Below are 18043 nucleotides of genomic sequence, written 5' to 3' on the forward strand. Positions count from 1 at the left end.
TCCTGATTCAAAGCCAGCCCCAGGGAAATGGTTCTCAAGACCCTATCTCGAAAAAAACTCATCACAAAAAAGGGCTGGTAGAATGGCTCAAGGTGTAGGCCCTGAATTCAAACCCCAGTACACACACACACACAAAGATTTGGAAGGGGAAAGAAGAGCTTTTCCTGGCAGGGGTGATGGATGTGCTCACTCTTGATTATGGTGATGGTTGCTGGTATCCACATATATCAAAACATATCACAATGGATTCTTTAAATGTGCACAGTTTACTATATGTCAGTTATAACTCTATAAATCTCTTTTACATTTTAAAACAAAAGCAACCCATGAGTGCTGTGTAAGTCTGAATGGCTCTGAGACTCACCATCCAAGGGTCATCCAACCATCTGTTAACATCGGACTCTGCCAAGGAGAGGGAATTAGAAAGGGAGGCTGACAAGATTTTAATTTTTTCTTCCTGCCCCTCTGTATTTGAGTATTTTACTAAAAGTAAAATGAAGAAAACATTAAATAAAAAGGTATCTAGCTAAGAGAGTCTATCAAGCCTTCCAACTTCCTATTAAAATAGCTAAGAAGACAGAGATTAGACAACAACAACAACAAAAATCCACCAAACACTTAAAATTGTTATTGCCAACCCAAGACTTGAAGCCTACAGACATTTTCTGAACCTCTAAGTTGATGCAAGGGGAACTGTGATGTCAGTCTATCTATGCTATACTGCACACATCCCCATAGTTATTGAGAACTTTTTTTGTAGTTTTACAAAGGATTTATTTTAGTATAACAGGAAAAAGTAGGGAGAAAAAAAGGGAAAACATTTCCTGCTCCCCATACAGGAAATGGGATAAAGACCCCACTATTAAGAACTTTTATTCAGCCCTTTAGCAATTAAAATTAGAACCAGTACCATTCAGGAAATCCAGTCTCCTGCACTTTATAGTGAGTATGTTTGCTTGAATTTTGGTTTGTTTATTTATTTATTTATTTATTTTGAGGCAGGAACCTGATGGCCAGCACTTTGATAGGGAAGATCAATTTCTTTCCAGATTCATTAAGAAACTACAACTCCCAGAAGACCTCTGGCAGGACTAGGGACAGGTGGTGAAGGTGCATCTGATAAGAAGCATGGCCCTGGTCCCACCCACCCTGCCCTAACGCCCACCTCCTGGAGAAGCACGCAGAAGCTTGTGCAGGTGTCAAAGGCTGCTCTTGCAGGAATTGCTTGCTCTAGTCAAGAGGAATGAGGAAGGAAGGCTCTATCCACTGGGCAGATTACAGTGCTGTGAAACCATAAGTGTGACAGCCAACCCTCAATGTAGGCAATGTAGGACCCCAGCAAACCATGCCCAGAGGGGTGGCCCCAATGGACAACAGCCTGAACTTGAGGGGCAGAGTCTGCTTCCACAGAGGCAACTGAGCGAGGTTCAACAGGAAGTGGCCACATCAGAATTCCATTGCTCCTAGGAAAACTGCTACAGAACATCAGAACTCTTCCCAGTTCCAGAAACCTCATTAAGTGCAATTACTATAGAGGTTCCTATGTGAAAACACAGAGCTATTATCTTACAAGAAACACTTAAAATAGACCAGCCACTTTGAAAAAGTCCAAAGGTTCCTTAGAAGGTTAAAGATGGAGTTCTCATCTGGCACACCAACTCCATGTCTAGGTATACATTTGAGAGAACTGAAAACATATGCCCATGATAAACCCATACAAGACTGTTCATAGCAGCCTAACAGTCCACTGGAAATAATCCAAATGTCTGTCTACTGAGAATGGATGATCAAAATGTAATATAGCCATGCAATGAAGTACTATCCACTCATGAAAGGGAATGAAGTACTCTATGAATGAACCTTGAAGAGACTGTTCAGTGAGATACCAGACACAAAAGGCCACACATTGTACAACTTATTTATATGTAATATCCAGAGTGGGCAAAACTAGAGAGATCAAAAAGAGATTACTAATTTCCAGGAAGACAGTAGGAGGAGAGGGGGAATAACCACTGCTACCAGCAATGTGGTTACTTTGGGAGTAAGAAAATTATTCTGGTGATGGTTGCACCACCATGAAAATATACAACCACTAAATCACACACCACATGAGAACTGTAACTCAATAAACCTGCTGTAAGAGAAAAAAGACTCACCACCAAATGTTAAGACAGTTTTGGGCAATGGCCAGGGGTGTTGATTATTGTTCTACTTTTCTGATTTTGCCAATTTTTCCCCCTCTAATGAGCAGCTATTACTTTACCAACTGAAGCTCTAGAGTGAGACTCTCTACTGGATTCAAACCCTGGGCATGTGAAATTGTAGTGATTATCCTGCTTGCTTCATAGACTAGTTTTGAGAGTTTAATGAGAAAACATTAGAATAAGGCATTTAGCTCAGAGCCTGGGGCCTTAGTGAGTGCTCACAAAATATCAGATGCCAGTTCTGTTGTTAAACATACAATGCAGGTGGACTCCTTGGCAGGTGTGTAGAATCCCAGCACTCTGGAGGCTGAGATAGGAGAGTCACTTGAGCTGAGCTAGCCTGAGTGACACAGAGGGACTCTGTCTCTTAAAAACCACAAAAAAACAAAGCAGTTAAAAAAATAGCAACAGTCATGATAACTACCACTTACAAAGCACTGCTCTAAGTATTTTTACACTGAATCCTCTATCATAGAGTGGATGAACAGCTGCAGTCTGTACTTTTTGTAGAAACTGAGAAGTAGGTAAGAATATTGAGAGTTGAGGCAATCAGCAGACACTTCGTGAAGGAGGAAGAAGTCTCTGAGAATTCCACATGGGTGGGAAGATGGAAGGGAAGCTATTTGAGCAAACAAGTGGAAACATTAAAATTTGTTTATTCTGGATGAAAAGCATGGGTATCTGTTATACTACTTTCTGGACTTGTCTTCACTGTAGAAATTAAAAATATTCAACCACCATGTTGTAGAGAAATAAATCACTTTCTTTCCCATCTTTGAACCTCCTACGTATAAGGAGGTTTGCTGATCAGTAGAATAGCCAGTTTATTCTTTCTGAAATAAACCTTCGTGCTTTAATCTATTTGCCTTTTATTTATCACATCTTGATGACCTTTCCCCTCTATGAATCCCAATTTTCTGCTTCTACAAAGACTTTTTTTAAGCAACACTAGTTTTGAACTCACAGCCTCAGAGCAGCTAGGCTTGCTAGGCAGGCGCTCTACCACTTGAGCCACTCCGCCAACCTGCTCTGTATTGAGTTTTTCGAGATAGGGTCCGTGAACGATTTACCACCGGTTGGCTTCGAACCTCGATCCTCCTGATCTCTGCCTCCTGAGTAGCTAGGATTACAGCTGGGAGCCGGTGGCTCACAGCTGTACATAGATCATTTGTGATACTGCAACTGTTTTTTGGTAGTGCACACGTGCATCTTTGCACATGCCTTACGTTTGCTGAGGCAGACCCCAGGAAGCAAAATGGCTAGATCACAAATTCATTTTTTTCGAAGTAGATCGGTTTGTGACCTCCGAACCTAGGAGGTTTTTTCGCAGCTGGAGGCCGGGATGACACGCGGGCGGGTCTGCGCAGGCCCCAACGCGACCGAACGCCGCCGAACGCCGCCGAACACCGCCGAACGCCACCGCCTTCCGGGTTAGCGGGCTTAGGGGCGAGGGCGCGGCGACCTACTAGCCTCCGGGCACGCGCTCTGGCCCCGCCCCACGGCCCTTTCATTGAGAAACCTCTGAGCGATCACGTGAAAGAGGCGTGCGGGTCGCGTGACGTCACGCGGCCCGGACCAATGGGAGTCTCTGTTTATGTAGAGGCCTCGAGCGAGTCACGCCCCTCGGCCGCGCAGCTCTGGGGCTCGGCTAGAAAGCGCTGAGACTGAGCGGGCGGTGACGGCGCGGTGGGGCGCCGGTTGCTTTCTGCAGCCGCGTCTCCGCCAGCTCCCCGGGACGTTCGGCGTCTCCTTCCAGGGCCGTAGCGGGCATCCCGGATCCGCGCCCCGCCTCAGCGCCCGGAGGGAGGACATGAAGGAGAGAGAATGAACCAGAGGGACACACTGGTGCATCTGTTTGCCGGGGGGTACGGCGAGCGGGGGGCCTGGGCGGCGGGCGAGGGCTTGAGGGGCGCTGCGAGGCGAGAGCCGGGCCCGGAGGAGGCCGCGCGTGGAATGCGGGGCCTGGGGGCGAGCGTGCGCGTGGCTACGGGCCTCGCGGAGCTTGCACGGCCCGGTCCGGCCTGGGGTTGGGGGGAGCAGGGTGGGAATTGCGGAGGCCGGTGACAAAATGGGCGCCGGCCGCCTCACGTCGCTCACGCCGCGCCCGCCGCGGGCCTTGGCGGCGGCTTCCGGCCGCGCCGCGCGGGTCGGAGCTGCGGGGCGTTGCTGGGCCGGGCAGGCTGGGGCGCCCCTCGCGGGTGGGTTATTTCAGCCGTCGGTGGGGTGCAGTGCTTTTGCAGTCAGATTTTTTTTTTTTCCGGGAAAACCAGTCCCGCTGCACACTCGCGGCGTGAAGGCGACGGTGGGGCGTGGGGCCACTTATTTCGATGGTAATTGCTGTGTGCGCGTAAGGATAGGACCAAGCCCAAAGTCTTGTGTCTTGATGGCCAGCGTGACTGCTTAACAGCCATTTTGCTGAGCCTAGTGTAGCCTCCGCTTTGGACAGCTTCCTTCCCAAGAATTTGGGGAATGAGCAGTTCTGAGCTGAACAGTTAAGATTCATCTGTTTGTAGGATTATAGGGAGTTGTCTCATCAGAAATGGCTATGGCGAATTAAGACCTTTTAAAAACCTAGGTAACCATGTAAAAAAGCATCCCTTTAAGTCCTGTGGCTGGTTTTGCATCAACCACTTTAAGACTTGTAAGAAAGATTGGTGAGTTGGGTATGGGGCCGTTTTGCCAGTGATGGTAGTATTTTCCTGACTTGGCACACACTCATTCAACAAATATTTGTTGTACACCAGTTCTAGGCCCGAGATCTGTGTAATCTCCAAGGCCCTTCTTCAGCTGCTAACGTTTCTGTTAAATCTGCATTCAGGTCAGGCGTCCTGTATCCACTCTTGTTAAAAGTAGAGCACACTTCTTTGGAATAAATAGCCTGAATGCATTAATTCCCCGTTTTGGACGGAGGGGATGAAAGCCACTTTGTTTTCATTAATACATGTAAATGTACTCCTCCTTAGTTTTTTCTTTGAGAACAGGAATGTATCTAAATACATATGTTAGGCGCTCCTTCCACTACCAATAAAACCTGGGATGTGCAGGTCAGAGTGTTAAACGAGATACTGGAATGTAGAATCTGACACAAGATAGTTGTTCACACTCACACATTCCCACTTTGCATATTTTTTGTTAGGTTTGCATGTGTTGCATAAGTGATTTTAGTAAAATATGCTTTTTTTTTTTTTGGAGAAACATTAGAATAAGGAAGGGTGGTCCCTCATCTGTGACCACCCCTCCAAAATAATGAGGTGTAAGGAATTCAATTACCTAACTTCTACAGCTTCATACATGTCAAATGAGACATAAGTGATCTTAACAGGTCTGGCCAGTTTTATGTTACATAAATTCAATTCTGTATACTATTCTGGCAGTCCACTATGTACTAAGCATTGTAGAAATGCAAAGCAAATAGTGTTGGTAATGTTCTTGTTAATTGAAGATGTCCAGTTTTTTATATTATATGTCAAAGTTACTTATTTAGGCAGGAATTTTATAATGTTTTTCATAAGATATTACTTTGTTTCTTATCCTGAGAGAATTGTATTAATTGGAAGTTGTGAAATCTATTATTTTAATAACTGCATAGGAAAAGGAGCGCTTTTTACACACTGGTTGCCTGGGCTACCTCACATACAGGTACTTGGATTAACCTCTGTATACTTTCAGAGAACAAGGATTTTCTTAACATGGAGCCTTTGAGTCGTTTTCCTGATAATTAAAATTGTATATATGCAAGTATGTGTTTATCAGGATCTCAGAAAGGTTTTTATGCCCCGGAGACACAAATGTTAGATGAGGACATTTGAAACAGACTAGCACTGGACCTTGGGTCTGGGTGACATACTTTCAGAGAACAAGGATTTTCTTAACATGGAGCCTTTGAGTCGTTTTCCTGATAATTAAAATTGTATATATGCAAGTATGTGTTTATCAGGATCTCAGAAAGGTTTTTATGCCCCGGAGACACAAATGTTAGATGAGGACATTTGAAACAGACTAGCACTGGACCTTGGGTCTGGGTGACATACTCACTCACATGCATAACTCGTGCTTTCTTTAAGACACCCTTTGATCCCATTGTGCTTTTGCCAGAGTTAATATTCAGAGTTTGTAAGGTCATTGGTTAGCTTAATTTGAGTTACAGAGGGATACCATGGCAGCCTGCAAAAAAGAATGTAAATATTATTTAATTTGATTTTTTGTTTTTGAGACGGCATCTCACTAACTTTGCCCCAGCTTGCTTCCCTAGTAGCTGGAGTCACAGGGGTGTGCACCACGCCCAGTTGATTTAATTTTTTTAACTGCCTTTAATAACAGTATATGTCTGTACAAAGAGATAATATGGAATGTGTTTTAAGTACTTTGAAACAATTATACATTGTCTAGTTGTCAAGTACATATCAAGAGACATCTCTCTATTTGAGGGAGAGCTTATCTCACATGGGAGCCTTAAACCTCAGACTTTTGAGTAGATGATTTTTTTCTATGTAGCTCTTAACAACAGTGAGAGAACTTAATACATATAATGCATACTATTGCAGATTATCTAAGAAACTTTGTCATAGAATTCATTTATCATATCACTTATTGAGTGAGAAACCGATGCTATAATGGTTTTTGTCATTAAATTATTTCACCTGCTTCATTGTAAGATTACAGCAGAAGCACAATGAATACTGAAAAGTATACATAGTGTGGTTTGTTTCCATTGTACTGTGTAATTTTTTACTATTCTCATTTCCTTGATTTGTACCATTCTGTTTTTCCTGTGTCTCAGACCATTTGTACTGCTCTAACAAAAATACCACAAGGTGGCTTATAAACAATAAACATTTATTTCTCACTGTTCTGGAGCCTTGCAAGACCAAGATTAAGGTGCTGGCAGATTTGGTATCTGGTGAGGACTGTACTTTCTCACTGTGTCCTCGTATGCCTAGCCAGCTCTTTCCTAAGGACACTAATTCCAGACCTGAAGGTTCTGCCCTCATCTAATGACTTCCCAAAGGCCTAGCCCCTGCTGCCAGCACTACCACCTTAAGGGGGTAGGATTTGAACACATAAATTTCATAGACATAGACATTCAGATAGCCTCCTTTCTTTTTCCTTACAAAAATACATTCATTCTAAGAGATTGGAAAGCTAAGGGAAGTTGATAATCCTGATGTAGCATATTATCAAAGAAATTCTTCCTCTGTAAATGGATCAGAGTAGTTAGGGACTCTTCAAAAGTTTGCAAGACCCTTCCGGTGGTCTGTGACATTAAAATGCTCATAAAAGTCCTAGGACATCATTTGCCTTTTCACAAATGTGTTGACATTTGCGGTGGTGGTGCTCAGGCAGTGCTGTGTAAGGGCAGTGGCAGTGGACCATTGGGTCATCAGTGTGTTCTTCATCTGAACTTAGAGTTTTTTTTAAAGTCCAGTTTCACTTATAAATGATCTTGAAGAGATAAAAACTACTAATTTCCTTAAGTCTCCACCCTTGACACACTCTTTTAACAGTCCATGTGACAAAATGGGAAATGGGTTTAAAGCACTGCATGTTCCACAGTGCAGTTCTGCAGTTTCAATCTCAAGCTGAGCTAACTGCTGTTTTTCACAGGGGTTCTTACTTAACAGAACTATCAATGGACTGACTGTTAGGACCTGGATATTTGGCAGGCATTTCCTCAAAAAATGAAGTGAGAAGAAAACGAAGCTAGGGAGCTTAACTTTGAACAAAACTAATCGCATTTGTTGCCAATGATAAAAATAGTTTTTAAGCAAAAACTAAAATTTTTGAAATGTTTAACTGACCCCTCACCTCCAGCATGGCAGCTTCTTGATACCTAAGTAAATCAAGACTGAATGCACTAAGTGGCGATGTTAAGGAGGCGTGTTTTGTATTGTATAATAAATGAAATGCATAACACATGGGAAAACAAGCACAACTTGCAGAAGCAGCCATCACCAATACTGGATATTGCCAAGGAGTCAAGCATGTTGAAAGATTGGTGGTATAAGATAGGGCAGAGGACTTTAACAGTATGAAAATTGTATTGGCATTTATTGGTATGGTTCTGATTGAATGGTTCAGCTAAGCTTGAAACACATACCACTTGTGCAGATGTAACATAGTATCGAAGAACATACACAATTAGCCAAAAAAGAAGGGTTGCATTGTTAGTAAGTGGTATGGATAAATAGAAAGTGTCAAATGTGTTGCATAAAGAGGGTGGTAGGAGTCCATGTTCCTTCTAAATAAGAAAGTTAGTGGGATGACACTTGAGCAAAACCTGGAGGGGAAGGAATTAGCTATGCAGAGGGAGCAAGGAGTGAAAAGACCTAGGTTGTGCACGTAGAGATGAATATCACCAGAGTGGCAGGTCCTTACCAAGCCATTAAATGACATCCTTTCTCTGTTAAAATGGGAGGAGTCATTCAGGACTTTTAAAGACTGGCTCTGGCCAGTGTGTTAGAATAGTGTACACCTGGGACAAGGACAGAGCAGGGAGATGATTCAGCTGTCTCAGTAATCCAAGTGAGAGAGAATGGTAGTGCTTACTAGGCTGGAGGCAGTGGACATTGTGAGAAGTGATTGAATTCTGATTAGATTTTGACATATTGGATATAGAATGTAAGAAGATGCAAGGGTACTCTAAGGCATTGGATGGGCATCTGGAAGGATGGTATTGCTTGCTGTCAGCTGAGATGAACAAGATTGCAGATGGAGCAGGATTGGGGTGGGGAGAGATCAGAAGTTCAGTTTTAGACATGGTCAGTTTGAGAAGCAGCAGGGTCAAGTAGGCAGTTGTGTCTGTGGTTGGATGTATTAATATGAGGTCTAGGTCATCTGGAACATATATGGTGTCATAGCCTAAATGGTATCATTAAGAGAATGAATCTAGGAAGAGATGGCCAAAGACTACCTCTGAGGATTCCATTAAAAGAGGTCAGAAGAGGAGAAACCAGCAGAGTAGATGTAGAAAGGGGTGACCAAGAAAATGTGTTGGGAAATCCAAGTGAAGCAAATATGCAGCATCTAGGAAGGATTAAGTTCTTCATTATTTAAGATGATGATGTCTGGCAGCCATTAGTCATTGCATTTATCGTCTGGGGACCTTTGGTGACTGGTTAGCTGTTTGCAGGGCAGTGTAGGAAAAGTCTGATTGGAATAGGAAATAAAGTTAGACAACAAGTAGATGATTTTGAGATTTTGATGCAAAGGGGAGAAAAGAAACAAAGGGCAAGTTCCTGGGGGGGAAATTTACTAAACCTACCACATTAAGCATATTTGTTTCTGCAGTGCATTTTGAGTCCTCAGTCTGAAGGTCCATTTCCTCAGAGTGAAGCTGTACAACTGTATCTTGGGTTATAAAATGTGGTTTTCTTCTGAACCTCCGTGTTTGGCTAGCATTTTCTGTTCTTTGGTATTATTAGTCTTGATTTTACTTTAGCATTTAAAATAACTTTTTTCGTTTTTTTGAACTCAAGACTTCACTCTTGTTAGGCAAGTGCTCTTGCCATTTAAAGCAACTCTGCCAGCCCTTTCTTCCTTTTTTTTTTCTTTTTAAATATGGAACGCTTCACGAATTTGTGTGTCATCCTTGCACAGGGCCATGCTAATCTCTGTATCATTCCAATTTTAGTATATGTGCTGCCGAAGTGAGCACCGCCAGCCGTTTCTTATTTTATTTTTATTACCATGGTACTGCACTGATGGTGCATTGTGATATTTACAAAAGTAAATGCAATATGCATTTGTCTTAAATTCACCTCTTGCATCATTCTTCTTTTCCCCCCCTCCCTCATTTAGACTTTTTTTGGTCAGTTTCTCTTACATACAAAAATCTGTTTTGTTTTGGTTTTTTGCAGACAGAAAATGACAATATTTTATTCTATTCGTTTTGTTTTACAAAGCTAAACTGCAATTGTTTGACAGAATAGGTTTTGCCTAAAGTTAAAGAAAGATGAATTCCAAAGTACTTTTGAAATACCACACCCCATTACTGTGAACCTAATTAGAAAATTTTTTTTGACCTTGTCTGTTTAAAAACACGTTTCCTGAGAGGGTTAAAATCAAAGGCATGTGGTTAACAACCAGTCTTGGAATCTCAGTGCTTTTTCCTTCAGCAGAATCCTGAGGTTCCTTAGGTCCCGTCCCATTCCCCCCCCACACACACACACACACCACCAACCCCTGACGAGTAAAAGTTCTTAAAAGATTGGAACTGTCTAGTGGCTCAGCAGGTTGGGACTATCCAGATGATAGGGGTTATGTCTGTGCATACCTGGCCTAGGAGTTCATAACTGTTGCTTATCATGGTTGCAATAGATCTGGTTGACATTCAGATTAACTTCCTGAGCCCTTTCTCCTTCCCACCACCCATGCCAAATGCTCATCCTTGTGTGGGAGGGAGAGCACTAAGCCTTCAGCATACATTGCTGTTTCTTAACAAGATGATTTGCACAGGGTTTATTTTTATATTTTGTGTTTTCCGCCAATTGCATGGTTACACTGTGCCTGACCTAAATAAAAAACCTCTGTTACTTTTTGCCATTTCTTTACTCAACTGGTTAGTTAAAAAGTACTTAAGTAGCTAGACTGCTGGTATGCCAGAACTTTTATCCTTTACATATATAAGCAATAAATAAAAGCAAGTTTAACTTACCACAAAAATTGGAAGGTATTGTGAAGGTAGAGTAGTTTTAAATGTCTTAAAGAGGTGTTCACTAATAGCCATGTTAAACAATTCTCAAATATTCTATAAAATCAGTGCATAGTTATATAATTACCTGACTCACCAAGTAACCTTGGCTTTCTTGTACCTTTAGAATATATGATGCCTGTAAGTTTTGTGTGTGTCCCTGTAAATTCACTGGTTTGGGGGAGCAAGGTCTCACAGTGTAGCCAGTCTACATGTTGTGATCCTCCTACCTCTGAATCCCAAGTGCTGTGTGCACCACCCTGCTTGGCAGTCACTTACAAACATTTTAAATGAGCATAAATCCTGGTAGTTTGACTCAGAACAGATAGTTTAGGTTACCCTGGATGTACTTAAAGAATATAGTAACATTTAATAGTTTTATTAGAATTATAACCTGGAGGTTTTTGTTTTAGAGTAATGAACTTTTAATACTGTTTGCTCTCAAACTTGCCTATTCTCTTTGAATTAATTGCTAATGAAGAAAACATATAGAGCAAGTGACTGGATGACTGTTTTATAGAAATAACTTAAATCATGACTTTATTTTTAATAGTAAAGTATCCATCCTCAAACTTTACTTATTAGTAGCAATGAATTGGCTGTGCCTTTCGGTTGATCTTAACTCCTTGGGCATATAACTGGTTCATGAGGAAAGGAGCCCAGTTAGGAGGGAAAAAATAATGAGTGCTGGCTCTAAGGTACTTGGAGTGAGGATGGTGGAAGTGTGAGAGGGCATTTAGAACACTTAACTGAGGACGGGTAAACATCAGAGGACCCCTTATCACCATTCTGCTGTGGAGCATTGCTGGTCTCCAGTATTCTTATCTTGGTCATCACGGGCTCTTTCAGCCAGACTTCTGGATTCCAGATTCTTCCCCTTCTTCATTCTGGATTCTTTCAGCCTCAGTACATTCTGCATAGAGTTTGCATATTGTAAATGTAGAAATATTTAAATCTGTTCATTGCTATAAAACTTTGTGGGAAAGTGGAATAAGACAAAAGAAAGTGCTATGCTTTTTATGTAGAGTGATTTATTTACTTATTGTTCTGGGTGTTGAACTCAGTCAGGGCTTCACACTTGCTAGGCAGGTGCTCTACTGCTTGAGTCATGCCTCCAGCCATTTTTGCTCTGGTTATTTTTGAGATAAAGTCTCAGTTTTGACCCTTTTTGCCCAGGTGGGCCTGAACCGAGATCCTCCTGTTTACGCTTCCTTCAGTGGCTGGGATGGCAGGAACATACTATGTCGTCCAGCTTTGAGACTGGGTCTCGAGAACTTTTTGTTCAGGGTTGACTTCGAACCTCAGTCCTCCTGATAGCCTCCTGAGTAGCTAGGATTATAGGTGTGAACCACTGGCACGGTGCTTGTAGAATGTTTTAAAAATAATTTCCAGTCTTTTCCATGAATTATTTTTTTACTTGCTTAGCTTAGACTAATTGCGGCATCCACATCTGAGCGATTCATGAGATACACAACATACATTTAATATATTTTATTTGTGTTCACATACATTGAATTGGAAAGCTGAGCATGCTTTGTCCCCACCTTTCATTAAGTAGCACATTGCTTTAATCTTGTGTGCTAAATTGATCAGCCCATAACAGCGCCTTTTCCTGCAGGTTCCACACAAGATGGCATATAACAGTGCAGAGGAACAAAGCGTCCCCCACCCTTCCTAGCCAGTGAGATACGGTAGTAGGTTCCACGAGGGGGAATGGTGAGGAGTGGTTGAATTCTGGATTGGATTTTAAAATTTGGAATAAAACACATTTGCACACTAGATACATAAGTTTTTTTCATACAACTTCTTGGTGTTCATTGGTCCCAGAATCATCAACCACATTATTTTCCAGTTTCAAACCTGAGATATTTTTAAAACTACATATTATAATTTTGATAAAAATTAATTTACAAATAGATGCATATATATGGTAAAAAGCGAAAAACGAAGTTACTGAAGGATGATAAACGCTAGCTCTCCCCCTCCACTTCTACTTGGCAGTGGTAATGTCCTGCAGCTCTTAGTTGTTGCCTTGGCATTTTCTTTCACAGAGCTCAATATGCCCTTTTGCTGCTTTTCGTGTTTTCAAATTCATCAGCCTTCTGTGCCGAGAGCTGTGTTGCACCTTTTCCTATTCCCTCCTTGGTTCAGTCCTTTCTGTGCTGTTATAACACAGTTGTTTTTTGTTAAATCAGTAGTGCTTACTTATCTCACTGTGACAATATAAATTTTGTTCAGGGCTAAGTTGTGTATTATGTTGATCTTTTCTTTCTCCAAAATGTTTCCTCCACCCTGGAGCCAGTAATTTGTTCTGGAAGTTGATGAAGTCTTCCTTGTCTGTAGTATTTTAAAAGATTGCAAGAGTGCATTTTGGTTGGAGTCTTTTTTGTTTTTTTGCAACCAGTGTGCTTATTAAACCTGCGCTTCAAGATTGAGTTTGTGTTCTTCAGAGAATAAGGCTTCTGCTCTGGAGTATGGTTCTACCAGATTGTGTGTGTGCAAAATCCTCATGGCTGTGCTGTCTGTCAGTTGGTCCTGTTACTAGTTGCACCGGCCACATCACTGTTCAGGGAGAACTTGGTGCCCTTATCTCTTAACTTCTCAGGGAGTTTTTAGGCAAAATTGTGCTGCTTTTCAGCATTCTCTCTGCAGGCCTTTCTTGTTAGCTCAGTTTGACCCTTCCCATTTGCCTCATTGGCTAAAGCTTGTGTCTGCTGATTTTGCTGATGCTCTCTGACCTTGTGGCATATTTCTTGAGACTGTAAGATATTTGGCATGACGAGGAAAGAAATCTAATGTAGTTAATTCTCTTTTCAAAGTACTCCGTTTCTATACAGTTAAGGTCCATATTTTGTGTTTTACTAGTGGAAGTAAATATTATAAGTGAATGTTTCATATAAGATATATTCATCTCTAGGTAGTTCATGTATTAGCAATTCCTACTAGTTTTCAGTTTTTTAATTCAGATTTATGAAGATATTTACTTAGAATAAGATCTACCCATTAAGTGTGCAGTTCACTGGATTTTGACAGATGGATAAGGTCCTTCAGTCACTACTGTAGGCAAGACATAAGGTTGTTACTTCATGATCCCCTTCTGCCTTTTATGCCTCTTGCACTCAGTTCCTGCTCCCTCCGCCCCACCTTCCCTTTGGTGACCACAGGTCTCATTGCTGCTCCTCTAGTTTTGCTTGTTTCCAGAATATCATGAAAAATGAAAATGTCCTACAACTAAAGCCTTTTGTGCCAGGCTTTCTTCAAGTAGCAGGATGCTTTGAGGTTCATTCAGGTTATTGCTTTTAGCTGTAGACTGGCATTTCATTGTATAGGTGTATTGTGACTTATGTCTTTCATCACCTGATGGACATTTAAGTGTTTCCAAACGTCTTTAGCCACCAGAAATCTGCTAAATTCATGGATGGGTCTTTGTGTGGGTAGATTTGTTTATTTCCTGAGTCAGCACCTGGAATGAGATTATAGGGTTGCATGGCAGCTACATGTTAAACTGCAGGAAGTCAGCTTTGTGTTTTCTAACATGGTGTTCCATTTTGCATTGCTGTCAGCAGTGTGGGAGATTTCTGGTTGCTTTCAACAGCACTTCCTGTTGTCACTTTCATTTTAGCCATTAGTAGCCTTATATCTCATGGATTTACTCTGCGTTTCCCAGGTAACAATGCTTGGGAAATCTTACATATTTACTTGCATCCATGTATCATTGGTGGGTTAAATTTTTTTTTATTGAGTTACACAGTTATTAGTGTGTCTGAATACATGCACTTTGTTAGGTATATGATTTGCAAATATTTTCTCTTAGTCCAGGACTTGTCTTTCCATTTTCTTAATTTCTGTCAAAGAATGGAAAATTTTAATTTTGGCTAAATCCTTTCTTGATTTTTTTTCTTCTATGATTCATGAATGCTTTTTTTTGTTTTCAATTTGAAAAACTTAATCCAAATTCAAAAAGATTTTTCTCCAAATACTATCATCTTAGAAGTTTCGAGTTTTTACATTTAAGTTTCTGATCGATTTTGAGTTAATTTTTTAGATATGGTGTGTGTGATGTCAGGTGTTTCTGTTTTATATACTGAAGTTCTCTTTTTCAAATGCTTTTGTTGCATATTTTCACTCTTACATTCGTTGCACGCAGTCTTTTTCTATTTCATCTTCTGCATGTACTGTTACACCAATATGAAATGTGCTGATTTTTGATGCCATGGTGAGGATTGAACCACGGTCTCACACATGCTAGGCAAAGGCTCTATCATTGGTCCACATCCCCCGTCCTCCAATATTCTTTATTTAATGATTTCTTCAAGTTTTATTTCGAGTGGTATTAGTGTTGATATGCCTGCTTTCCTTTTATTAAATGTTTTATATCTAGGTGTCTTTTTAAATTCTGGAGGTAGATTTGTTTATATATTCCAGTGGTGGGCTGTGTTTCTTTTTTTTTCTTACAGTGCCCACTTTGGAGATCCATGCTCACCCCCAAGCTCTCCTGAGTTGTCATCCTTGTTGCTTAGAAGTAGTTTTCAGGGATTCACTGGGCCAGAAGGATGATCTAAGAGAGGGTTGTAATCACTCAGCTTGTTGTTCACATGCCTTTTTAACAGTGTCAATAAAATCATTTGCTGAGAGCTTTTATTTTGTTGTTACCTGATGATCATTTTTTATTTAAAATAGATTTTAAAAAAAACTTAAGTCTACCTCTCATGCACAGATTTCCATATGTGGCTGTAACAGACACTGATTGTAAAACTTACCTGGTAGATTTTTTTGCAGGTGAAATCCTTCTGAATAATTAAAATGAGAACTCTGTATGGTTAGCCATCAGTGATTTATTTGTTTGATTGCTCAGAAGGCCATTTCTTGACTTTAAAAGAACTAGAGTTTTAAGAGTTTGAAAGATAGGATATATTTCAAATAATGGTGTAGGATTCAGAAGAGCTACAAGTCATACAAGGGCAGTGAGCACTAAATGAACCCTTAGAGTGATACTTAGAGCTCTGATGGACTTTCCAGTAATTTTAGTGTCAGTACGTGCCAGTTGAAATAATTCAGCTAATTTTTCTTGCTGGATAGGTATTACGCTTTAGTTCTTTTTTGAAGCTAAAGGCATTTATGGGCAATCAGGTGAATGAAACTTGAAAAAATGAGTCTTCTAAAATCGTTACAAATTTTAAATGTTAGTAAGCCAGCAAAGCTCCACATGGCCTGCTTGCATTGCAGCTCTGGACACGAGTCCTGACTCCCTTGGGTAGGTAAGTTTTGTTCTCAATTTTTGTAGATGTGGTGGTACAGTGGGAGCCATCCTGACATGTCCACTGGAAGTTGTGAAAACACGACTGCAGTCATCCTCCGTGACGCTTTATATCTCTGAAGTTCAGCTGAGCACCATGGCTGGAGCCAGTGTCAACCGAGTAGTGTCTCCTGGACCCCTCCATTGCCTAAAGTGAGCACAAAGCATTCTGGTTTTTTTTAAGTTTGCTTACCTCAGTGATTCTTGCTTGTTTTATTTGTTCTGCCACACTTTAAAAGATTCCTTACAAACTTAGTGATAGAAGTCACTCTGGATTTTATGCATTAGGAATGATAATCCCTAATGGATACAACAGTTAGAAGGATAATATAAAATGTACTACTTCCAAATTGTGTATATTCAGAGTATTTTTCTGCATTTATCCAGTGGGTTTCTTTCCTGAAGCTGTTGTAGGTACTTTGTTTTGGATTATTAACTCAGTTATTTTTGAGTGAAGTAGGTAGTTTGAAATGCTAATTTTTTTGTGTCTTTAATTTTCCAACTACTTAACACAAGGAACCACATCTAATTAATAACAGTCTGTGATTTTTATATGACCTAAACATCACTGAAACGTAAAACAAAGTTCTGTTAAAATACTACTCAGTGCGTGTTTGACATTTTCTGATGGCTTGAAAAATATTTGCTTTTACATTCATTATGTTACATTTTCAAAACTATTACGATCAGTGTTTACATGTTTAGACTTTTGTATAGAATTGAATGCCTGTGTGTCTGCTTTATCAGCTTACTTGCAAGTGAATCTGTTTGCACTTAGTGCAGTAGTGTTTATTTTGTAGTAGCAGATAAACTCATCCACTTTGTTTACCTTCGCTACCGAACGATTTCATCACACTCAGCTTTTTCAAACTTGGTTACCTAAGTAACTGAATAGGTAGAACAAAATTGTAGACAGTTTTGAGTTAAAATGTCATAGTTACAAGTACTTCCATCTGATTAATAATAGGAAATGTATATTAATATATTGACATTTACTACCACTGATTACATGTGCTTAAAATTCTTCCTTTTACCTGTGATATATTTTCTTGCTCCGTTTTTCAGTAGTTTTGCTTTCTTTCCTCACAAGAACTTTGATAATCTCTCTCAACTCTCTTACTTCCTCTGTTTTTCAGGCCCTCTTTTAAACTCTTTATATATTGATAATGGTTAACCCTCAGAGTACCCGATAAGAGCTGGTTTTCCTTATTTACTCCTGAAAGTAGGATGCCTGAAAAGTTACATTGTCTTACAGTCAGTTACTAACATTGGACATTTGGCCCCTCAGCTCAGGCCTTTAATTAACTACTATGCTTTTTAACCATATTAAACTTCCTTCTAAGAGCTCGTTCTTAAGCATGTAGATGTTTGAGAAGCACTTGACCTGCCTTCTGTAGTCTGTTAACTGTTCTGATTTTTTCCCTCAGTTCATATAATTTATTGCAGTTAGCACACAGTTGAAAGTTCACCAACACACCAGTAGTACAAATCTAAGCAGCATTATAAGTTATTCCCCCCCTCAGGAAAATAAAATACGCTATGATTGTCAAAGGTAGACTTCAGTCTGAGTTTTAGAACAAAGGAAGAATGTGAAACTAAGTAAAGGGAAAAGCAGTCACTTACAATGACCACAAAAAGAAAACCAAAAGAAAGTCTGTTTTGTCACAGACATTGTCTTCTCTGTTAACTCTTAATTAAAACACTTCCCAAAAAATAAATAAATAAAAAATAAAACATTTCCCTTCTCCAGTGCTGCTGCTGAACTCTAGGACATCGTTGAATTACTCTCAGAAAGCCTTCTGTACTGGGCGCTAGTAGCTCACGCCTGTAATCGTAGTTACTCAGGAGTCAGAG

General features: G+C 40.5%; 1 protein-coding gene and 1 non-coding gene across 2 annotated transcripts in view; one reads left to right on the plus strand and one right to left on the minus strand.

Annotated features, from left to right (window-relative positions):
• The first annotated feature begins 3826 nt into the window (after window positions 1-3826).
• Slc25a36 (solute carrier family 25 member 36) overlaps window positions 3827-18043 on the plus strand; it is a 33988-nt gene continuing 19771 nt past the window's right edge. Inside the window, exons 1-2 of the mRNA XM_020167656.2 lie at window positions 3827-4069; window positions 16178-16342. Coding sequence (XP_020023245.2) covers window positions 4029-4069; window positions 16178-16342 — 206 coding nt within the window. The 5' untranslated portion in view covers window positions 3827-4028. The remainder of the gene's footprint in view (window positions 4070-16177; window positions 16343-18043) is intronic.
• On the minus strand, window positions 9756-9858 carry LOC141418657 (U6 spliceosomal RNA). Its single transcript, XR_012443324.1, has one exon. It is a non-coding gene; the product is annotated as a U6 spliceosomal RNA (small nuclear RNA).

Source organism: Castor canadensis, chromosome 17 (genome assembly GCF_047511655.1).
Source record: "Castor canadensis chromosome 17, mCasCan1.hap1v2, whole genome shotgun sequence".
NCBI lineage: Eukaryota > Metazoa > Chordata > Mammalia > Rodentia > Castoridae > Castor > Castor canadensis.